Source organism: Fukomys damarensis, unplaced genomic scaffold (assembly GCF_012274545.1).
Source record: "Fukomys damarensis isolate Sample0158 unplaced genomic scaffold, DMR_v1.0_HiC HiC_scaffold_23, whole genome shotgun sequence".
NCBI lineage: Eukaryota > Metazoa > Chordata > Mammalia > Rodentia > Bathyergidae > Fukomys > Fukomys damarensis.
The window spans coordinates 34691218-34716242 of NW_022900935.1; the positions used below are offsets into that span (position 1 = coordinate 34691218).

At 45.3% G+C, this 25025-nt stretch overlaps 1 protein-coding gene across 10 annotated transcripts in view; it reads right to left on the reverse strand.

The window, feature by feature from the left end:
* Nucleotides 1-25025, reverse strand: part of Dab1 (DAB adaptor protein 1) — a 768539-nt gene that overhangs the window by 240816 nt on the left and 502698 nt on the right. For all 10 annotated transcript variants that reach the window (XM_010603631.1, XM_010603632.1, XM_010603629.1 and 7 more), the window contains exon 3: nucleotides 23377-23578. In XM_010603631.1, the coding sequence (XP_010601933.1) occupies nucleotides 23377-23443 (67 nt within the window). In that variant the 5' untranslated portion in view covers nucleotides 23444-23578. The remainder of the gene's footprint in view (nucleotides 1-23376; nucleotides 23579-25025) is intronic.

The window sequence follows — 25025 nt, forward strand, 5'->3', positions numbered from 1 at the left end:
CTAAGAGCAGGTCCAAGGTCATCCCAACACTCCTGCCCTTTGACCTCTGGGCTTTGGCTCCCCCAGCCGAATTCCCTACCAGTAAGGGTGAGGAAGAGTTCAGTGTTCCTGCCTAGAATTTCTCTTTGATTCCCTGAGGTCTTGGTCTTTGCCTGCTTTCTGATCATTACTTGACATCGGTGCGGTGCTGCATCTATAAATATCTCAGCTGTCGATTCCACAATAGTAATCTGAGTAGTTAAAAGAATATCTCAGCTACTTATGTAGTCTTTTTCAGTTTCCATGGAGTTTGCCTGTAAACCTTACTCGATCAAACAAACAGACAACCCTGAGAAGTAGAAACAGCGGAGGCAGATGTTATTAGTTTCATTGTACAGAAGGGGAAACAGACCTAGGGAGAGAAGGGGACGGGCCGGGTGGGACAGAGCAAGTAGCAAGAGTCAGGGTGGGAGGCCACCCCTGCCGGACCCCAGTGGGATGTATCCTCTCTGGACCCCCGGGTGCCAAAGCTGTGTTCCTGTGTCTCATCCGTCAACTCTCGTTCCCCCTTCCCGTGAGTCCGTCTCTCATCTTCATGTGCCTGAGTTGTGCGGGCTGTGCGTTCTTGTGTGGAAGCCTGTAAAATCTATTTATGGACCTAATTGTCAGTTTTCATGAGTGACAGACATACAGTGCTTTGACTACTCAGCCTAATGTGTCTGTATCTGACATTTTAAATAGAACTCTCTCCCTCCTCCCTGTTCCTTAGGAAGTAATTTGAGATAGCAGGTATTTTTATATTCATATATCTTTAATTATATCTACACAACTGTCAGCAATTAATGATTTCCTCAATCTGGCTTTTCTTAGAGGAGATTCGGAACTCACAAAACACTACAAAGAGCTCCAGAGGAAGCTGACTACAACAAAGACATTCCCGAGCATGGGGTTTGGCTTTAGTCAAGTTTGAGTTCTCATTGTAGATTAATTTTGTGCGACGTTTCTATGAATTATTGAAAAAGCAGCACTCATGTGGATGGCAAACATAAATAGATCTATACATGTAAACCAATAAAGAAGCATGTGACAGCCGGCGAGCAGGCTGGGAGTGGAAGTACTCCCCGGCCCCGGGAGAAATCAGTAACAACAGGTCCCAGGCGGCGTCTACGTACTCTGACCCCAAACAGAAAATCTCACCTTCTCACGTAAGCAAACTCAATCCACAAGCGGGAGGTCAGAGAGGACTTCGGAAAGAATTTCACCCACTTCACCTGCTTAATGCCAGAATGCTTGCTGTGGTAAAACTCACTTAACGGCTGCCGGTGGCAATTCGGAAGGCAGGCCAGGGGCACACGCCAGGCACAAGGCACAGATCCTGGGAGCCAGGGAGACCAGGAAAAGGATCACCTGCAAATAGCAGAAGAAGGCACTGAGGGACCCGTGTGGTCTGCCCTCAGATATGGGGAGGCAGAAGAGTGGACACAAGTCTATGGTTAACCAGGTCTGTGGGGCTGGAAAATTAATTTTCTTTCCCAGTGAGATATCTTGAATGATATTTTCTCTCTTGGAGCATCAGATCAGAATTGACTTCTTCCCTCTGACTGTCTTGTTCCCACTGCTTCCCTCCTGCAACCCTAGGCGGGCAGCATTGGGTTTTCACTATTCCTGCAAGACACTCTGAGTCCTTATGTCTCGAGGTGTGCAGTTACTCGGGAAGCTCATGTACATCTTCTTTCTGTTTGATAAGACTCCGCAGCCTTCAGGATCTGCCTCCCATTCCTGTCTCCTGTGAAGCCTTCTCCCAGCACCTGGCTTCCCCACTTTCTGGAAAATACACCCAGGAAGGTGCCCATCACATTGGGCACAGTGGTCTTGTCTGTTTCCCCAGCTTGTGTCTCAAAAAATAATCTTTATGCTTTATATCCTTGCAGCCTGGCTAGTGGCCCATTTCCGGCAGACTGAGGGCAACCCCTGAAAGATGCTGTCATATCTTAACCTGTGGGTCCTGCAAATGTGACCACATTTGGAGAAAAGATCTTCCCAGATACGACTAAGGATCCTGAGAGGAGAGGATCTCTTGGATTACCCAGGTGAGGCCCAAATCCAGTCACATGACAAAGAATACAAGACTGTGTGGAGACAGAGCAGAAGGACATGTGGAACAAGCAAGGAATATCAGTGACCACTGAAACCTGGGGGAAGCAAGGGACAGATTCTGCCTTGGAGCTTCCAATGGGAAGAACCACTCTGCCAAAGCCTGGGTTTGGACTTCTGGCCTCCAGAGCTGCAGCTCCTATGGAGAGACAACCCCGCCTAACACTCCACAGCCCAAGCTTCTGATCTCCGAAGCCCACCAGGTCCTGCCTCTGCAAATGCACATTTCCTGGACCTGGGACAAACACGGCAGGCGGCTGGCTGGTCGGCTGTATGGTGGGGTTGAGAACCACAGTACTGAAGGGCATGCATGGTCTCACTCTTCCAGAATGCCTTGGATACTCACTTCAGGCACTGAGCAGGTACCAGAGAAAGGGGACATGAGGAGAACAGGCCCAAACTCCTCTGACTACTCCATGGGCAGCCCAGACTCCCTGTGCTGCTGTCTGGGAGACAGTGGGTAGGGAAACAATTACATCTAAGGATTGGTTCTAACCACAGCTATTCCAACTCCTTATAGGTTTTACTAAATCATTTATAAATCCAAGGAACTGAAGTAAATATTTAATATTTGATTCCTAATCCATAAATATTTACATGTAGGAATTTCTCCATGCTCGACAAAGCCCCCAGAGTTTGCACTCTTAGCCAGTGTGACTAATGAAACCCTACTTTCCCTACTTCAAAACAAGGAGCACTTGGCTGTAATACTGGGAAGAGGCAGTGTGAATCAGTGAGCCGTGATCCCTGAGATCAGGAGAGGGCTGAGCTTTGGGCAAGGACTGTAGGAAAGAGGAAGAAATGATCACTAGGAAAGCAAGGCCAAAAAACTTGCTGCTGCTAAAAGCCCCTTCCAAAGGTTACTGTGGTATTTCCTACTTACTCATTTTAGGGCAATTAACATTTAAAATGGACTTCCCCTGTGCACACACTGACAGTGGCACTAGGAGTTCCAGGCAAACCATCTTTAATCTGCTTTTAGAAATCTTGGAAAGATGATGGCAGAGCCCTAACTTACCCACCGCATGCTTCCAAGATAGACAGTTTGTTTAATAAGTTTATTTCCTTTGTCAAGTGTTTGGTATCCAACAAGGAGCTGCAAAATAAAAACACCAGGTTCCTTCCTTGAGAGGTTCATGACTGCCTTCCTGAATGACTTGTACCAAGAGCTGTCACCCATCAAATTCCTACTGTGCTCCATGCCCTGTGTTAGTCTGTGCAGTGGTCACTGCTAATTCAAACACCGTGGTTCTAAGGGTGAATAGAGACTCTTGCAGGTTAAGGGGCTTGTCCAGAGTAGGCCATATGGTGATTCTGGGTTTCATACATGAATGATCCATGAGGGCCAGGCAGACAAAGGAAGCACTTTGTGGCTACTCAAAGACAGGATTTAATATAGTGATGCCTTTAATATAGGGAAAACTCACAATGGTGTTGGAAAAGCTGAAAAGCAGGGGGAAGAGTTCATGGCCAAGGAATAGTGAGAGCTAGAAGTTGCTCCCAGTCCTGGGAAGGAGGTGGAGAGACCAGAGCCCCACCGGGAGCAGGGCCCTGGGATGGGGCTGGAACTATGCTGTGCTTGCCCTGGAGGGCTCAGCCGAGCTGTAGGCCAGGAAGTCCAGCTACTGTCAGAGCATTAATCGTAGTGAGGAGAAGAGGTGATGGTGTCTCCCTTTGCCCACAACTGTGGGCTCCCACAAGGGCCTCCCACTGGCTGGGCAGAACCTCAAGGCCATTAGGATCCAGCTACTGTCAGAGCATTAATCGTAGTGAGGAGAAGAGGTGATGGTGTCTCCCTTTGCCCACCAGGGCCTCCCACTGGCTGGGCAGAACCTCAAGGCCATTAGGGGGGCAAAGGGAGGCAGAGTTTGCTTGTGTAGGGCCCCGGAACACAAAGAACAAAGCCCACCTTCACAGCAGGAGGACAGATGTGAGAGCACACAGTGAGGGTCCAGAATTCCACGTCTGCCCCACTGTGCAGCCCCTGCTCTTGCTGGAAGAAGACAGGACCCTGCCAGAGGCAGACTTGAAGAGGCCTCTGCTTAGCCTGTTGATGCCAAGTGAGCCACACATGCCCTGTGCTTGCTTTGTAAGAGCATCTGGCACAGTCACCTCTGCTGGGCCACAGGCAGAGCTAATGTGGGCTTGGGCTAGGATGGCAAGTGCAGGCGTTCTGTCCCCTGAAAGACCCTTCAACGGATTTCCAGGGCCATTGCAGCTCCCCTCAAACCCACATCCACCTTGTGTTTGGCTTAGCAACTTGGGATACCCAAATCTACTCTTCCCCACCAGCCTTCACCGCGAGACACTCCCTGCCCCTTCCTTCCCAAGGACACATGCGGAGAGCAGAAAGAAGTTACTGCACCCGGGGAGCAGCAAGCTGGGAGGGCGAGGGGGTGAGAGTTGGGCTGTGCTTGCTGCCCAGTAATCCTCTCTAAATCACGTGTGGCGAGAGCTAGCGGACAATCGTTTCTTGTGACTGAGACAAGATCAAAGGATTAAGGGGTTTTGGTAGAGAAGGCCTGGTGTTTGGTTGTGAGAATTATAAAAGTCGATCCGCTGAAAGGAACAACTTGTGAGGTGAAAGTCTGATGCAATACAGCCTGGGCTTCCTTTGAAAAGCGGGTGCTTTCAGGCCGAAGGCAAAGGAAGGCTGAACACAGTATGTCTGCCCGGGAAAGCTTCTGAGGCATCCCAGGGCTACAGACAAGCTGCTCTCCAGCCTGCCCACTCCTCCGGCTCATTGCTCTGGAAGATGCGTGCTCACTGCCTGAGCCTTAAAGTCTTCTACTAGTGATGACATCATCTGCTATTTCTTGAGCTCTGAGCCTGTGCCAGGAATACAGCTGCTCTATGCACCATGCTGCAGAATTCTCTCTAAGAGCCCGGTGAGCAGACAGAAGTAGGTGAGCGTGTCAAGCAATTTATTTTTCCAGCCAGTGATAATAGCTGCCAAGCTTAGCTACTTGTTGAGTGTTTACTACATGCTAGGCACGGTGCTAAGTTCTTCACAGCTGAACTTCACAGATGAATGAGAGACACTGGCCTCCTCCATCAGGGGGGTGAATCAAATCACCTCATCCACACACCACGTTCAGATGCGGCAGAAGCACCATCCCAATCCAGGTGTCTCTCTCTCCTGTTAGAGCTCTGAAGGACCGTTCATCATTCATTCACTAATTCAGGGCTTGGTTTGAGAGGCCCCGCTGATGGCAGGGGTAATGGGGATGGCAAGGCTGTGACACTCCCACAGCTTGAGCTTGCATCCTTACCTTCGCATGCGGAAGCAGGGGGTGAGTGGTACCTAACGGGTATTGGTAGAGGAGGTCTCGGGGTTTCTTCATGCAAAGGTGCCAAGGAGGGTATGGGCTGGGCAGGGAGGGACTGTGGAATGCTGTGAGCCCAAGCTCCCAAAGACCTCCTCCACTCTGAGATCTTTGGTTCAGTCACAGAAAGCAAACTGAGAGTTGGTAAAGGCGGAACAAAGGTGCCTCTGTAAGCCATTTCCCGGAAAGGTCAAACTCCATGCCAACCCTCTGTTTAAAGTGGCTCCAGAGATGCAGCCAAAGTGCTGAGTGAACAGGTGCCAAGTCAGCTCATTAAGTGCCCAAAGTTTTCATCTCTTCCTTGCTAATTGGCATTAATTCATGGGGTACCGGATGGCTCCTAAGTGGGGAGCTGCTGCAGGCGCTTCAAGATTCGAAACCTAAAGGAGTTCGGGATCAAAGACACAGAACACAAGGGAACATGAAAAGCTGCTTTGGGAGCTCGGCTTCTGTCCTTGCCTGTGTTTGCTGCATTTGGAAAGTGGGGAGACAACGGTTTGGCAGGATGATTGATTCATGTTGCCACCGCGAAGTATTTTTCACTGCATGGTGCAATCACTTGCTATCTCTCTGATTCTCAAGTCTATAAACATTTACCGAGCACCTACTTAGTGGCGGGAATTAAGCTACATGCAGGATTGGTGAGGAGGGACTTGATTCCCTCCCTGACCTCAGCTCTGTCAAGCAGACAGACACAGGGACAAGGATAGTGTGACACAAGAGAGAAGCTGCCTCACACGCCAGTGCCCAGAATCCAACTAGCCCAGAAGACCTGATTATCCAAGAATTTCTCCCAGAAGAAGTTGCTCTGGAGTGCATGGATCTTTTTGGTAGCTTGTGCAGTTCAAGTCTATTACTTTGCATGCAAATCCCCAATCTACAGCATGGTGGATGATAACTCTTATCACATTTTATGCTCCTGACTCTGGAATAGAGCAGAGGTGGCCACTGTCAGGGCTAGGCTGAGCTTTATAGATATTCTCTGCCTGGAATAATCAAGAAATGGGGCCTTGTAACTCACTCTTGGTTGGAATCTGGAGTGCAGAATCCAGGAAAGCTATCTGTGAGCACAAGAATAAAAGGCAAGCCTATTAGGGAGAAGGAGAAGCCCCAACTGAATCACTGAAAAAAATAAGGCAAAGAGCGATGCCTCATCAACCCTGGTGATGCACAGTTTTACAATCTCAGCCACTCAAGAGGCTGAGGTAATATTACTGACAGCTCAAGGCCAGCCTGGGCAACTTAGAGAGACACTGTATAAAAATAAAGTCTCAAAGGGCTTGGGATGTATGTCCGTGGTAAAGCCCTTGCACAGCATGTGTGAGGCCCTAGGTTCAACCCCTAGAATGTAATACAAAAGCAATAGCCTGCAGACTCTCGGAGGAAGTGGCACAGTGACCGACTCTCCAGTGGGCTCCAGACCCTCAGAAGTCAAAGCCTTCCAGATCGTGTCTTCTGTGAATGAGTTCTGTTCCAAGCTCTGCATGATTCCAGAGGGCAGCCAATTCACAGGCTGAGCAGGGAGCCCACACAGTATGGTTGTGCCTGAGACCAACAAGTACCTTTGGATGTTAAGCTGGAATTTCCTAGAAGGCAGGGAAGATGCAGTTGATACCTCCACCACCCATGCCCCTGGCCCCACCAGACAGTGACAGAGGCACGCACACTGGTTGGCCCAAACCTCCAGGTGCCCAGAAGAGCCACGCTGCACAGGCTGTGGTTTTGTTGCGGTAACTTTTTGGCAGTTAAGCAGTGTTTCACTGTCTATGCCAAAGCCTACACAGGATCTCTTGTGGCCTGAGTCATCGCTCTGAGAGATGGGTCAGACAGGTCCCACTTCACAAGGTAGGAAACAGACGCTTAGAGGATTTCAAGTCGCCTGAGGTCACACTGCCTCATAAATAAACGGCTGCACTGTGACGAATCACCTTGCAATCCTGGACACAGTCACACCACCACTGGGCTACATTTTAAAGACAGCTGCTTCACTGCTTGTCATGCGCGTGAGCAGGATTTATTTAAAGCAGGTCCTGTGCATGCTGGTGATCGGAAAGATGTTCGAGGAATGTGATTGGCGCGTGGGGGGGCAGGATGGGCACCGGCCCTTTGTGTAGGACAAAGAGGCAAGCACAGCAACACTGGGCCTCGTGCTTTGGTTCTCAACCCAAGAACTGCTTTCTGTGCCTCCTTTTCCAGCCCTTGCGGACCACAAAGGTTAAAATGTTCTGGGAACTGCCGGACTCACTCCTCAGAGACCTGGGACCTCGACTTCCACTCACACAATTTTTTTTAAACCCACGCTTGCCCACTTTTGCCTGTGAGGCATGGGGTGGTACAGGGAGGGGAATCTACACATTGCTCATTTCCACCAGACGGCGGCAAGCTGGAGAAGACCTTCCACCATCTATGAAGGGTGCCTATCCGCTTGCTGCAGGGGGGAGCCGTGAGAACACACCTTGTGACCCTGCGACACAAGGAAAGAACTGACCAAGTGCCCCCACGGGTGGCGGACACCCACCTGCACAGCGACACCAGCACTCCATTCCCCTCAGGCCTCTGCCGGCCACTGACAGGGCAGGCAGGATGCTCAGACAAGCCCTTTCCTTGGAGAGTCCTCTGACTGTGGCTCAAGAAGTCCTTACCAGTCTTACCAGAGCTTGCCCAGGAAAACAGTGAAGTCTACAATGCCCCCAGTGTGCCTCCCTCCCCTCTCCTCTCCCTCCCTTTCTTGTTCCTGTTCGCCTCCACTCAGGGCAAACCGGCCCTGGGGTTTAATGGCTCCCTCCTCAATTTTTTTTTTCCACAGCACAAGAACCCTTTTTACTTCCCCGTATCCTTACGTACTGTGTCCAACTGGAATCTCGCCAGCCTCCACTGGCAGTGAGAAGAGACTGAGCAAGAAAAAAGAAAACAACCTTCAAGCTCCTGTCATAAGCAGGAAAGTCTGATGCAATGGATCCATCGAGGACACCTTTGAAATGTGGGTCTTCTGGATACAAACTTTATCCCTTTCATTTTCATCACTGAAGCTACTGGGTACCAGGGGCATTTTCTGAAATGTACCAAACTCTGCAGCCAGCTTCAGAAGGATTTCAGAGATGATTTCACCCATCGTGATGGATAATCCTTCAGCTTTGAAATGGAAGATCATAATGCTTTGCCAATCTACTCTGATCCCAGAGAAAATGGACTGATAAATGAAGATGATTTCAAGGTTTAAAGCCATCTCTTCTAACCCAATCTGCTAAAAATTAAAACTCAGCAAGGCATAGGGAGAAGACTTTTCAACTTGTCATTCATAGCAAACTGAGACACCAAACAGACTCCAAATTCTCTTCCTGAAAATAAAAACAGGGCTAGCATGATGGGCAGTGGTCTAAGCCAGAAACTGAACCTCCCTCTGAATTCATCTTTGCCCCTGAGCAAGTTACATCCCAAAAATTTATTTCCTTTTTCAAAAATGAAGATGATTCCCTTAAGCAAGTTCAGTTAGGCCAAAGAAAGCAGATAGAACAGGGACTGGTGAAAAACAGTAAATATAACAACACATTACTACTACAAGTGTATTATTATTGATTTTTCATGCAGATTAACCAAAAAAAGAATAGTTGCACCACCCAGGCCCTTGGTGAATGTTTATTTCTTCTGAATCTGAACCCCGGCCTTAAAGGCAAGAAAAAGCGACTGATAAAAGTTTCCTCTAGAGGAGAGGGAGGTAAGGAGAAGGAAGAGAGCTAATATTTAAGTAAAGTCTGGGATAAGGAGTTTGTTTTCATTTATTTTCAAGATCTTTATTGCTTTTTTTGTTTGACTGCAAGCAAGCACTGGTGATCTTTCCGGTGGATCTGTGCGGTGTACTCTCAAGAAAGAGAGAGAGACAGAGAGAGAGAGAGAGAGAGAGAGAGAGAGAGAGAGAGAAGAAACAGACTACATACCCAGAAGCAATGATGGATGCTAAGGACAGAAAATTTCCAGTAGACCTGGTCTATAAATTGTCATTTAAATTTGCAATTTAAAAACACTGTCTGCCTTTTTGATTTAGCTGACTGTATAAGAGAGACAAATAATGGAATCCTAATAAGCAATGTTTAAATGACATCTCCAGTCTCCCAGACAGAGAGGGCGACAGTAGAATTCTAAGAAGAGAAAATAAATCTACCAAGAATAGAAAAGACGACCAGAGGTAAATAGTCGCACTAATCACTTGATGGTAGATATCAGGAAAATGCGTTTTTGGCGGTTTAAAATTTGAATCCTTGGGAGACCAAAAGGGCAGGTTATCAGTTAAAACCCCCTGAAGTCACTGTGAGCGAACAAAATTAAGCTCGATTTTTTACATTTCATCACATTAAAACAGATGAAAAAAAAAAAAAAAAGAACAATCAAGGCACGGAGAGTGTATTAAAGTTGAGAAGCTGAGGTTAAAAGACCCGAGCTGCGCAAAGCACTGGAGCTCACAGGCATCCACCCGCAAATCTCAGGTCCAGGGCCTGGCCGGAGTGGGCCCCGCCCCAAAGGGAGGCGTCCTAAAGACAGGACCCTTCCCTCTTCAGGCAAACACATTCGCTTCCTCCCTTGGCCACAAAACAGAGGAGACAAACACTGCAACATCGCAAAGACCCACCCAGAAATAAGATATCGACTCCCGAAAACAATTCTGCATGCCACACCCGAAGTAAGATTTGGCAAATTCGGGGATGCATCAGGGAAAAATAACAACAGCCCCCAAAGGGCTGAGAGAGAGGTTTTGTGAGAAAATACGAAGGGAAAGTAGACTGCTTAACATTGTTAAAAAATGATAATTGCAAAATGTTATGTTAGGGGAATATCTTAAATTGTGAGGGTTAGTGCAAAAAAAAAAAAAAAGAGAAACACAATGGGATTAGATTAAATTGCGTGTGTTTACATGCTTGCATGCACCTATTCACATGCACGAATAAAACAGCCTCAAACATAAATGTACTTGAGTGTTAACTGTGTTCTTGGAAGGTCAGGACACAACTGAGGAATCCTCCATGCAGCTGTCGAGGCAGCCATTAAAATTGACCAGCATTGGCAAATTACACAAAATCTATTTGCAATCTATAACTCTGAGAGCAGGAGGAGAACCCACAGTAATCAGTATTTCAAAACATCAAAGAAAAACTAATGGAATATAAATTACTGATTCTAGGAAAATGCAAGCCAAAGGCCAAAGAATTATCTCTCTAATGTAGGCTATTCTATTGTTCAACAAATGCTCAGTGAGCAAATACTATGTAGCTGGCCCTGTGCACACATGAAATGAATAAAATACGCTATGACTTGAAGGAGTTTTTCCTCTAGAAGAAGGGGAAACAAGTTATGCCTTAAGATTTCCAATCTGCTGGTCTTTCACTGGATGACAGGGAAGGATTTGTTTTGCATAAGTAGGGAGGTGAATCCAATAAGTAGATAATGTCTATAGTAATGGGGGATATTTCAGGAAGTATTCATTGAGGGGCAAAATATAAATCTGAACCCCAAGAATCTGTACTTAAATTTCATAACCTCCATGAAGCGCTTAGAGCACCTGACTTTAGGTGTAGTGTACAGAATTGCTATGAAATTTCAGTGTACTCAACTACAATTACTTAACTGTCCATCTTTCACTTCATAGACCTGTAAGTTTCCTGAGTCCAGGCCTTGTCCACAATATTCTGTGGCCAGTTTCTGGGCCTAGTTTCAAAAAAACCATAATTTTCTTTTGGGGGGGGAGTGGAAAACAAAGAAGGAAAGGGAAGAAGGAAGGAACTCAAAGAACTCTTGTCATTACACAGCCTCTGAAAAAATGAATGTGTTAACTCTCCTTAACTAGCAACTCTTTATTCTTTTTTGGGTTGTTTTTTTTTTTTTGTTGTTGTTGTTTTTGAGACAGGGTCTCACTATGTAGTTGAGACTGCCCTGGAACTCACTATGTAGCCCAGGCTGGTCTCGAACTCACAGCGATCCTCCTGCCTCAGCCTTCCGAGTGCTGGGCTTACAGGTGTGCGCCACCACGCCCAGCCTATAACTAGCAACTCTTCATCACCCGCCACGTGATCACAAAGGTGGCTTCACATATATATTCAGCTGTTCTGAGCCTCTACTATTCCGAACCTTAAAAGCTTATTAAGCTATTATGGTCAGGAAAGCATAAACTTTTAAATCAGACTGCTCTGGTTCAAATCCTAACTCTGTTAGCTTCCAGGTGTGGGCCGGGATCACCCTGAGTTTTGACCTATTCACGTCTGACATACGAAGAAAATGAGAGTAAAGGTTTAAAATGCCAGGCACACTAGCCTTCCTCTCCCTAAAGAAGTAGTTTTATATCTCACAAACTTATATCATATTGATACTCCTACTTAATCAGAGCTTCAGCCTAAGAAAAGGCCACAGGGTGCTGGGTAGAATCACAGGACAAGGCCCACAGAGCCTCAGGTGAGCAGGGCTAAAAGAGGCCTTTGCACGTTGCGCATTTCCCACCCGCTATCAAACATCAAGCTACTTTTCCCTAAGTCCAGCTTGATTTTGACAGTTGTGGTTATCCATCACGGCTTCAGTATGACACTCAATGCCTTTAACACACGCTTCCGTATCGCTGTTAATAAGGGATACGGGGATGATCATTTTCTCAGTGATAGGGGTCCTGATCCTTTTTAGGATCACATAATAAGAACATTTTTCATTGTTGGAGATAATTCCCCTTCCCATGCACATTTGTCAAAGGCAGTTTCCAACAGTCCCGTACATCATCCTGAAATACATGATAAGATTCAAGTCTGCTATTCATCATCTGCCGGGCTTCTTCCGAAGAGAATTCCTGCACGGCTTTTCTTGCCTCTGATTTAACAATGGGGAATGCGAGTTCTCCCTAGAGCAGTATCTAGAGCCAGGGAAGGTGCAAGACTTGAGAGTGAAGGTCCCAATCTGACAGAAGTGAATCTACAATGATGATATATGGATTCCTTATAAAGATAAATAGGATCTATAGCTCCCACTTTGCAACAGAAACCAGAGCCCAAAGGAATGAACTTTTGCCGGGGTTTATTTGACAGTCACCATTGGAAAACATGGTGTAATAGAAACATCTTGTGCACTGGACCATTGAGACCCGACTTTAAAATTCCAGTTCTTACATTTACGTTATGGGTCACCTTGAACTTACTGTTATACGTTAGCTCATTTGAAAAGTGGGAGCATTATCAAACTCCTAATCCTCTTGTGAAGTCTTTCAAGCTATTTTGTTCTCTGCCTGGCATTTACTCATATAGCTCCTGTCCTTTCCCATTTCCCCCACTGGTAACCCTTGCTACCAACTCAGAAAGAATATAAGGGTGCAAAAGATAAGAGGACACAGTCACCGCCATCATGTCTTGGCTTAGGACACAACAGGGAAGGCAAGTGTGTAGCTGTAGTTCTCACCAATGGAAGTCAGAAATGAGCGCTTTGCCTTGGGTGAAAGATTATTCTGAGAGTCACAGGAAAGGAAGGCTTAATTCCATACAGGGAAGAGGATCACAGAGCAAGAGTGTCATGGCAATGCCATCTGGGTTATGTGGCAGAGGGGACAGCAGGCTTTCTTCCAGTTTGGGAAGAGAGCTGAAGCACATGCATGCACGCTCCCGGACAGCCATGCAGCTGAGCTAGTAGATCATGAAGGTGCTCACAGAACAGTGGTTGCCTGCACAGAGGGGTGAGCCCGAGTTGCAGGGCCACAGACTATGCCTGGCCTCTCCAACTTCCTGCATTCCTCATCTGTAAAAACTTGGGGCTTTTTAAAAGCTTCTACCTAAGACAGTCATTCTGAGTAAAAGAAAAAAAAAGTATGTAAAGTTTTGGCCTGATTTTGTTTTCAGTATTGAGGATCGAACCTGGGGCCCTCTACACTGAATTTCATACCTAAAAAAAATTTTTATTTTCTTTACTTAATTTTTACAGTACCAGGATTGAATTGAACCCAGGGGCCTTCCCACTGTGTTACATCCCCAGCACTTTTTTGTAGTGTATTTTTGAATTTTTTTTTTCAGTTTTGATATTTTATTTTGAGATAGGGACTCAGGAAGTTGATAAACTGCCTAGATTGGGCTCACAGTTGCGATCCTCCTGCCTTCCGGCTGGGATTACCTACCGGTGCGTGCCACCACACCCAGTCCCTGCCCGCTCTTCTGTACTCAGCACGATCAACTTTCTTATTGGTGCTGCGGGGAGGTGAACTGAGCTGAAGATAATAGATCGGGGAGATTTATAAAATTCCCCGGTCTGCTTGTTTCCAATTAAAAATCTAGAGATGATGCTTTCTTTCAGCACATTCTACATTTCGAGTGGTGTGTAGTCAAAATCCCCCACGTTCACTTCCTCTTTAGCGTTTCATATACGGAAAACACAGTGGACTGGACACTTTCCTTGGTGGGGAAAATGCTTTCTTGTGTGCCAAAGGACACGCTCACGTTTCCGTGTCTCTCCACCTACATAACCCGTCAGATCGTTACTCCTTCTCCTTGCTGAGGCCATCTCAGCTGACAAGTGCTCCTGTGAAATGTGTAGGAAGGTGTCTTGTGGGGCAAGCATGACTCGTGTTGGTAAAAGGACACACAACTCAGCAGGGAGAGGAAGTTTCTGGAGAGGCTCTGGGGTCAGAGAGATCAGGTGCAAACATGCTTTTAACTACCTGTGATCTCAGGCAGGCTGTGCATCTCTCTGAGCCTCAGCTGCCCCGTCTAGGAGACGACAGGAACATCTGTGCTAATGGCTGTTTTCAAGCTTACAGTGAGAAAGTGTGAGCTCAGGAGCACATGACCATCTTGCATTAGTGCCTGTTTCACCTTCATTCCTTGGATGGACGTGTGCTCTCCTGACAGAACGAGCGGGAACACTTAATCTCGCAGCAGGTGACTCAAGGGCATCCTACAAGGTGTGCACAACAGGAGTGGACTGCGAAATCCCAGCACTCTTGGGATCACTGCCTGCTCAGCAAACACAAAGACGATAAAACCCCATGCTCTGGGTCATTCGCTGATTATGTGAAAAGATGATAACTCTCTAACTCTGAGAAGCAGAATACACTCAACCTGACTCCCAGTGCTGTCAAGGACTTGGATGGCTAATACTGAGGGCTTTGTTCTTCCAAACATCAAAATTCAGGCCCAGCCACTGCCAGCGGCAGCACACTGAGCTTAATGAAGCAGTGGGATGAACTAATATGGCAAATCTTATAGCTCTTACCACCAATATGGCCCACATCGGGCTAAATTACGGCACCTGACATGATTGGACACACATCAGGAAAGGAGAAGTAGCTCACTGAATGGCTGGAATTTTGAATGCCACACAGTCAGAATCTCAAGAGGCAGCTCTTAGGGGAGATATCTGTGGTTTTAAGTTTTCTTTCTTCTTGTACAAACTATTCTCTTGCAATTTAATGATAACTGGTAAACATTTACAGAGTGTCTACCTTGTGCCAAGAGCTGTGCTAGAAACATACAGGTAGCAGCACAGGCAGAAATAATCAACAAACCATAGGAGAACTGTAGCAAGCCTGATGACTGGAGTAGGTCCAAAGTTCTATGGGACATTCGACCACCTAGCAGAGTCAGCGAAGGTCTCTTAGCCGTGAGTTCCTTCACTCAGAGACTCAACACCTCTATCTTTCAACATTCATGCTTAATGGAAGAAGTGGCTAAGAAAGCACACCCTTGCTCTCATAGAGCCATCTGCCTAACGATAAAAAAGAGGGGCAAAGAATAACCAATGATTATTAATATGAGGTGCTTGAGAGCTCACAGGATGGCGTTGGTGGGTAGCGATGGGTCACCAAAGTATTCGTAGAGAAAATAATAAGTGAACTTGCAACCAAAGGATATGCAGTCAGCTTAGAAAAGAATACAGAAAAATGTGTTCTTTAGAGAAGAAAAGGAAAAGGTAGTACAAAACCTCAAGTGTGAAAGCCAACACAGTAGCATCAGAAAAGTGAAACTGATTCACTGTGCCACGAAAGAGAATAAGATTAAGGAAGAGTAGAGAGAGATGTGCTTGGGAAGACGAAGAGGGCTTCTTTGGACCCCAGAGAAGCAGACTCCATTCTGAGGGTAGCAGGAGCCCTTGCCAAAAGGGTTCAGCAGAGGTGTGACCAGATCAGATCTTCACTTTAGTAAGCAGTGTCCGCAGTAGTGGGGAGATGGTAGAATGGAAAGGTCCAAGACCATTTAGGAAGGCACAGAATGATCTAAATGAAAAATGAAGACAGCAGGACAGAGGGGGAGACAAAGAAGAAAGGAAAGAGTGCTAATTGTGTAGGAGGTCACACAGATAATCAATGATTGATTAACTGAGAACAATAGGCACAGTAAATGTTAAGGATGGTGACTCAATCAAACAGTTGCTGGGTGGTGAAGAGTGACTGAAGAGTAGGCACGTGAATGAGGGGAGAGAGAGCATCCAAGGGAGAGGGAGTGCTCAGCACAAATGCCAGGGGTGCCTCCTACAACTGAAGCCCAGTGTGGCACGGGGCAGGAGGAGGCGAGAGACTCAAAGGAGACAGGGTCCACATGGCAAAGGGCTCGGCATGCTCTCCTGTGCAGTATGCTACTGGAGTTACAGAAATTCAAAGAGTTTTAAAGGGGGTGAAGAAGAGTTCAGAGAAACTCTGACTTTTTGGAAGGGAACCAGTTAAATGAGGTCTTGAACTATGGTACCAGTTAAACCTGAAATGACTCTGTCTTCAGGGGGTGACCACACTGAGTGCAGTGTCTTGTAATAAATTCAAGACCATGTGACCACAGAACCCATATAAGTCTCTCTCTGTCACATATCATAAGATCCAACAGTCAGTCTCACCATAAAGAGCTGAACTTCTTGGCCCAAAACCATTATTCCCTCCCCACCACCGATTCTTTCAGCCCAAGAGCTCTCCTGACTAACCTAAGAGAGATTTATGTTTCCTTGTAATTAAATCCTTGATTTTGAATTTCTGAAGCCTGCAAATCATGGAGTCAGTATAGAATGATCAGCTCACCATGATCAAATGCTCTGCCAAGACAGAATAATGCCATAAATCTACACAATGTGGCCAATCAATTCCCTATGCCCATTCCCCACAAAAGGAGTATTAAAGCCCCTATAATCTTTCCCATCTCTCTACCCACCAGCACTGAACCTCAGGAAACCCCTACGGAATGTGCTGAGAGCAGACTAAACAGACTTCAGCTATGGGCAGACCTTGTGCCTTGTGTTGTCTGCAAAGGAGGAGCCACGTGACCTGGGTGAGCCTGGATCTCTCGCGACATACTTCTTATGTAGTCAGTGGGTTGATGTCAGAGTTTGGCTTATAAGGGACAATTTCTGTACAATGGCTGGCACGCAGGAGGCATAAATGATGGCTACTAATAAATGCTTGCAGCTTCACAACAATGTCCACTTTCCTTTATTTCCTTTCACTCTCTCAGTCTTGTAAAAGCATCCCCTTGAAGACCAACTAGCTCCTTGACCATCCCAGATCCTTCTGAGAAAGGGGAACCTTTTGCCTCTCTTTCTGTCCAAAACCACCAAGACAAGTGCTTCCTCCAGGGGCTGCTAGGAGTTAGGCCAGAGGGGAGGGGAAAGTTTATTTGTTTGGATCATCTGTACAGAGTGCTGTTCGCAGTGTTTCATATAGAATTCTCATTGTTTCACCCTGTGATAGACACTACTGAGACCTCTCTTCTATAGAACAGGTGCTGAGGCTCAGAAAGATTAAGGAGCTAGCCTGCCATATGCAAGTTCCAAACATGCTGAGCCTTGACTCATATTTCAGTTTAACTGCAAAACTTGATTTCCTTCTAGGAGTCTTCATTGTAAGGAAAGAGAACAGACACACAGAGCCAATGAGGTGAATCCCCAATCCCCAATCTGTTTGGAACCTTCCTCTTCAGGACAGAAGAGCTGAGTCACTTCTGGCTTCTTGCCCTAGCTCTGCCACTGAGCATGAGAGTGGCCACTGGTCAGTGACATCCCTGCTGACATCTCTCCATGGAATCAGGAGGTAGCCTTCCTCCAAATGTCAGTTCTCCATAACAGTTTGGGCACATTAGCTTCTAGAGAACTTTTTTGTGTTTAGCTGTACAGACTTTTCTGTGTGTTGTGCTACTTGTGTTTATTAGGGTAAAAATTCACTTGCTTTTTAGTTAAGGAGGCAATAAAAAATTTCACCATGAATTTTCTTTGCCAGATAAATATGCAATATTTTAATAAAAGTAACTTGGAGTACAAGTAAAATACATACATTTTACGAGTGATAATAGATTGAGAATCAAACTAGTGACATAGAGAAACAACCTATTTCTTCAGAGAATGATGAGCCTCATGAAAGCAGCAGGGCCTCCTCTCCTCTCTCACCTACAAGTTCCTAACTACAGCACAGATCTCAGGGTATCAGAATCTCCACCTGAAGTATTTCTCTCTTCCCCAGAACACTGAAGCACTGACTTGGTTCATGGCTGGGCTAGATAAATGTTTGTGTGTGGTGGGGGGGGTGAAATAATTTACTGTGCCTCTCTTGTGTTTCAAACTAGGTCAAGCAAACATTATTGCTACACCTATTTGGTGGCTGAGAAAACAGAAGCTCAAAGAACCAAGGTGTTTGTCAGAGAAAGGTGGGACTGAAGGGGGAGATGGCACAAGACCAGAGTCCTGATAAGCGCCCTCCCTGCAAGGCAGGAGCAGCAACAGGCATGATCATAAATAAGCTTGACAGAGTCTTTCAAAATATCTCCCAGGATCCAATGGGGCCATGCAGATGCTAATAATTTGCAAGCTCCTAAGAGGTAAGGCAGCAGAGATTATTTTCTGGGGACGACAGATCTTGAGTGTGGCATTTCCAAAACTATTCATTATCCTAAGTGAGCTTAAGTTTTCCAAGAAATTGCCACAGGTGAGTACAGCTACGAAGGTACAGAACCAAGGTGCCAGATTCAGTTTGATACAACCTGAAGGAGAAGCATCTGTTTCAGGATCACCATCTTCTCTTTGATAGAACTTGAGCCTTTATTCTTGGGCTCAAAACCCTGCCGGGAGAAGATAATAAGGCATCTCTTTGCTGCTGCTGGTCAGACTGTCCCTAGGTATAGAAAAATGAGAAAGTTTGTTCCCAGGTGTTTCTAGAAAATAAGGAGACAATGCTAAATCTCAGAAAAAAAGGCAGAAAAACTATCACTACCAAGCCAATGGCCTGATAGACCTGGAGCTAGCATGTTCACCCTTTTAGTAACTGTTGGAAGTATTAACACACATGCACACACACACACACACACACACACGCACACTTCTTTAAAGATAAGTAAAACCACACACTTTTCTATCTCTGGTCACCAAGCAGATAAGAAATTAGGATTAAGGTGTGCCTGACTCTCAAGCCAGAACTCTTTCCACTACACTAAGCTCCTGGATGAAGCCGCCTGAAGAATGCCAGGAGCCACCCTCAGAAGCATCTGTCACCCTGCCAGGGGACCAATCCTCCATCACAGCCTTCCTTGGATGCCCCAATACTGGGGTTACAAATAATAAGAATCATGGCAGCGCCTTCTCCCCCTTTGGAAGCCAGTAATGAACATGAAAATATACATTGTTTTCCTCAGGCCCTCCATCAAATTCCACTCCTGCAACAGGCATTGCTTGACAAGCGGTATATGTAGTGGCACAATCCAATAAAAATGAAATGAAGAAAATAACTTTATTTTTCACTACTTCCACCTCTTAGTTGAATTGTGAATATTCTAGTTACATCTTATACATAGCCTGTCTAGAAACTCATTTTAAGATGAAATATGTCCCTGTGTGACTTGTATTTAAAACCAACCTGGCTTTCATCAGCCTGGGGTAAAGAAACAGGTGACAGGCTTATGAGAAGCTCTAATGGGCCTCTGAACTTTCTTTACACCACTCTTTCTCACGGTAGGTGACACACATCGCCAGGCGTTCTTTTTTGGGAAATAAAACATCTGCCCTAGGAACACTCTAAATCTTGCCAAAGGGAGAAAAGCTCTTCTCTTCTGTAATATAATGAAATGATAAAGGAAATATAGTTATGATATAACATCAAATAACAAAGGAGGATGTAAAATGGTCTGCATCGCATGACTCAACCACACAGTATTCTAGAAAGTCAGTCCAAAGGAAGCAACTTAGAATGTTAATGGAAGTTATTTTGGTTCATGGGATTATACATGATTACGTTGCTTCTCCCATTTCAGTAATAAGCACATATGGCATCTAAAAATTTAAATGAAATTACTAAAAAAGGAAATATTTTTTTCCAGAAAGAGACTTATGTATGGTTCAGTCTCTGCTTCCCACTGACACCCTTATATGAGGACATAACTTTGACTAATACCAGACACAAGGTTTTCTAAGAAAACAAAATTGTACACCAATCCTGTTGATGAATATAGATTAAAAACTCATTCTTAACCTTGCAAATCAATGTAGCAGAGGACAGAAAACAATATACTGTAAACAGCAAAGTTGACCCCAGAAATGAAGGTCAGAAAATCTACCACTCAAATTCACCATAATAAAAATTTTAACATATATATATTTTTTAAGAGAATATACATACATGTATATTAGTTGAAATAAGTACGGAAAATACATGTGGTAAAATCCAAAGTGCAAAAATACTTCCTAGAAAATACATAAAAATGAACTAATAATGAATCTGTAGTAAAAAGTTAAATACTGCACTTAAATGTGTTGAGGAGTATTTCTACTAATTCAGGAACAAGTATACCTGCTCTCATTAAATACTGTACTGACACACCCAGCCAATGCAATAAGATAGGAAAAATAGATTAAGTACTTAATGACTGAAACATTCACAGAAACTTATGTTTCTGTGAACCTTTCAACACAGGTTATGTGTTGCAGCTACAGAAAATCCAAGAAGTGCTGAAGACAGCAAAGGAGTTCAACCACATTTTCACATTCAAGAGTCAAGATCATCCCATACACTGCTTATTCCTTTTATTCTTTATTATTATTATTATATTTTGGTACTGGGGATCGAGCTCTGGTCCATGTACTTGAAAGGCAGGCGCCACAACCACTGAGCCAAATCCCCAGCCACTGCTTATTCCTTTTAAAGCTCTCTATATTTTGACCAAGTCAGCAGCATTTGTTTAGTAGATTATTTGTCAAATCAGCAATGAATTAGTCCCGATCCCACAGTTCACCTTCTCTTTTTAATGCATGTATATGATTCCATGGTACCTTGTTCCACACAAGTGCATCTAGAATAAAAATTGTTTATCACCACTGCATGATTACAAACAACTGTAAAATAGGGCTGTGGGACAAATCAATGATATAATTTCTAAGAGCCCCCTGACTGTAAAATAGGCTTAAAGAAGAAAATGTGACGATGAAGATAAGGAGGGGGAAGAAGAGGAGGAGATGGAAGAGAGGAGAAGGAAACAGTGTGTGTCACAGACTAAATATTCAGGTCAGGTCCCAACTGAAGTCTTATTGAAGCTCTAAGCCCAGTGTGGTAGTGTTTGGAGACAGAAGTGTGGGGAAGCAATGAGGATGAGATGGATTAGGAGGGTGGGACCTTTGTATTAGGAACAGTGGCAAAATAAGGGCTGGGAGGTGGACAGGGAAGGAGGAAAGTGGGCAGGAGGACAGGATTCTGCTCTTTGTCTTCCAAGAGAGGACACAGCTAGAAGGCAGTCAACCCAAAGCGAGGGGCAGGGACCTGTCCAGGAATGAAATCAGCTGCCATCCGAATATCAAGCCCCCAGATCTGTGAAGAATGCCTTTTAGTTGCTTAAGCCACCCGATGTGTGACTGATTAGGACAGGATGGGTGAGAGTGACTGGAGAAGAAAAATAGAGAAAAGAGGTACAGAATGAAGGAAAATGGCAGGGAAGGAAAGGGGAGAGGAGTAGGAGAGAAAGAGGAGGGGGGAAGCGAGAAAAAAGAAGATGAGGAATATAGATAACCTTTATTGAGCATTTATTATGCGCCAAGTAGTGTACTGTTTCACTTGTTTCATTTCAACTAATCTTCAGAATGAACCTGGAGGTTTGTCATCTCATAGCCTCATTTTATGGAAGAAAACGGGTTTAGAGAGGTTAAGAAGTCACACAGTGAGGATGTAGCACAGCTGGACTCTGCTCAGGCTCCGTGGCATTCGCTAAGCAGGAGAGGACGTTCCTTATGCATAGTTATGCTACTTTTAAAGCTTCTGGGGATGTGAAGATGAGGAGTTTCCAAAAGGGTCACCTTCATTCCCCCATCTCCAAATCTCCAGCTAAACCAGTGTCCTGAAAACCCGAATCCTCTCTTTAGAATGCTTCTGGCTTTGCGTGTTAAAATTAATAATGAAAAATATGCACTAAGATACAAATTTTAATGCATTAATCATTCAAGAGCACAGGTTTAGCAGAAAGGTTAAATTTGAAGCAAAATATAACTTGTCAGTTCCGAGTGAAAAGGCATTTGAATTCTCGCACACACAACATCTCCAAATCCTTTCATTCTTCCACACAGCCCTTTTCTCAGGCACTGTTCTCCCACTTTCTTGCTTGCTTTCTATTGTACTTAGACCACGGTGTATAAAAATCCACGGTTTCCACTAAGATTTAGCCAATAAAACAGACTTCCTCCAAAATATCTGTGTTTCAAGTAAACATGAAAAACAAAATTTATGGTGCTTCGTGGGGTTCTGGCAGTCCAAGAGCTTTACACGTATCACATTTCTGTCCCCTGCTGCATAGAGAGTGTCAGACAACTGCCATCACAAACACAAGAGGGCAGGCGCAGTGACACTGTGAGCAAATCACTGCTCTACAAAGTGGCGAGGGGCATTCTGGTTTGCAAATACAGCTGCACAGATTTCAAGACCTGAGAGATTCTCTGAATTCCCTGCCAGGCAACTCAGAAGCCAAGGCAGGGAAAGTGCTAAAAACACAGGAAGAACACACACATACACACTCTCTCTCTCTCTCTCTCTCTCTCTCTCTCTCTCTCTCTCTCTCTCTCTCTCACACACACACACACACACACACACACACACACACAGAAGTAGCTAACTTTTTATTTCAGTAAGGCACAGGCTCACTAAAATCAAGGTCACAAAGCCAAGGGACCCCATTCTCACCAAAGCATGGGAGGTGATACAATCCCTTATCTATCACTTCAGACATGCCAGCACATCTTCATCCACAACTGTCCAGCACTCTCTATCCACCGTGAACAAGGGTGCCAGCTCTGAGGGGGTTTGCAGTCCAGCCCACCCACAAAAATGCAGCGTATTTGAAAAAAAGTGAAATATTAACTATGCTACTAAACCAAAAACAAACGGAAGCCGTTCACTCAAACTAAGAACACAGAGGGGCTCTGCTGGGAGGCTCCACTACACTCAACCTGGGGACTGAGTAGCACTCAGCACAGAAACAGCGAAGAGCAAGAGCAAGACTGGTGGCAAAACGCCAGTGAGTCTCAGTGTGGTCTCTGGGCCTGCAGGACCTGGCTGCCCTGGACTCACAGCATCAGGAGCTCTGGGGAAGGGCCTCCGCAATCTGCACTTTAAGAAGCCCTTCAGGAGACTGGTGCTGCAGAATCTGAGACCCATTGGTACTTGTATATGTGAAACACAATAGGCAGAATTGCGGGAGGATTCATTGGGTCAGGAGCTGGAGGAGTGCAGACAGTCAAGGCCAGAGGGATGGGTGCAAGGCATATTCAGGAGGGTTTGCATACTGTGAAAATAATTTGGAATTTTACCTGGAGAGTAAGAGAGAGCCATTAAAATACAATGAGCATTAAAACAACAAACAATTTTTAAAATATATGCAATCATAAGTATACCTCTTTGTATCATTCCAGAGATAAAGACCTCTTTCTTGCACAGAATAAGCCATATAGAAGGCAGCTAATGTGCCCCTACCTTTCTTTCTGGAGTCTTTCTTGGCGCTGGTTTTCACAGCTACTTGAAGTTCTGCCTCAGTTGACATCCTACTTAATCCTTAGTCCACTTCACACAGATCCCGGGCCTTGGCCAGGCTCATTGAGGATCCTCTCCAAGAGAAAGGTTCCTCCCTTCACAAACGACACCCCGAGTTGGACATGTCATTCACTCTTGTGGAGTGCTGCAAAGCAAGGTGAGAGGAATGGCCAGGCTCATTGAGGATCCTCTCCAAGAGAAAGGTTCCTCCCTTCACAAACGACACCCCGAGCTGGACATGTCATTCAGTCTTGTGGAGTGCTGCAAAGCAAGGTGAGAGGAAATCAGAATAACGCTCCCTTTGAAGGTAAACAGAAATCATAGGCCCGAGGTGAACTGGCAACCACACAGGAACAAGGACATCCTGGGCTTTGCATACAAACTGTTCACGTAGCTTCATAAAGGCCACTGGGTGACTTTCTGCAAAGGAATGAGCAGCTCATCTCGAAAATTGCTTCTCACACTAGGAAAGGAAAGACAGCTCTTTAACCTCTAGGATTTTCAAGAGGGGCAAAACCGCACACTTTTTCTCTCGTGTCCTTATTTTCAAGCACCAGACGCCACCCAGAAAAATACCGCAAAGGTGTATTTCCCGATCAACCCCATGGAGACTTTGCCAAGGACAGGGCAGCCATTCATCAGCCAAGCTTGATCAGAGCCTGGGAAGCTACAGCCGATCAGAGGGGAGTGACTGTGCTCCAGCCCTCACTAGCAGGCATCAGAGGGGCATGGACTCTGCTGTGCATTTGGGCTCTGAGGGTGAGGTGACCAAGGGGGCTGAAAAACTTTCCAGCAAGCCAATTTTTATGTCAGAGTTTCCCCCAGCTAGAAGAGCAGACGAGCATTTAATGTGGGGAGGAAAAAAAAAAAAAAAGGAAAGAAAGGGAACAAGCAGACACACATTTCATTCATTCATTCACTAATACATATGCATCACACAACAGCAGGTACTATTAAGTTCAGGCAAAGCTCGGAGGAGAATAATGATAATTACAATAACACAACCACTTCAATTGCAGCTGGTATTTACTAGGCACCTACTAGATACCATGCTCTCAGTTGCTGCTGCACGTACATTATTTCATCTGATCTCCTTTAAATTAAATAAATCTGATCTCTTTGTCAACAGTCTATTGCAGTGACTGTCTGATAGGTATACACGAGAGCCCCACTGAAAATAAATATATCACTATTATCCACACTTTAAGAAAATACTAAGAAAAGCTACTAGGAATGGAGAGATGGATCTTCAAATTGCCCAGCCAATTCTGAGCTCATTCCACAGAATTAGAACTGTCTCATCTTATAGAGCTGACCTTGAACGCCAGTTTCAGCTCAGAGAGAATAATGACCCAAATCTCATCATGGTGACAATTAAAGATGGCTGAACCAGAAGGCCTCATATGAAAGCCACATAAAATTATAGTAAAGCTTAAATATGAGGAACTTTCCACCTGATTTGGATTTATGTTTTAATAAGATATTTTGTAAAAAGAACACTGTACAGGGCTGGGGATTTAGCTCAGTGGTTCTGCCACTTGCCTTGCAAGCACAAGGACATGAGTTCAATCCCCAGTATCAAAAAAAAAAAA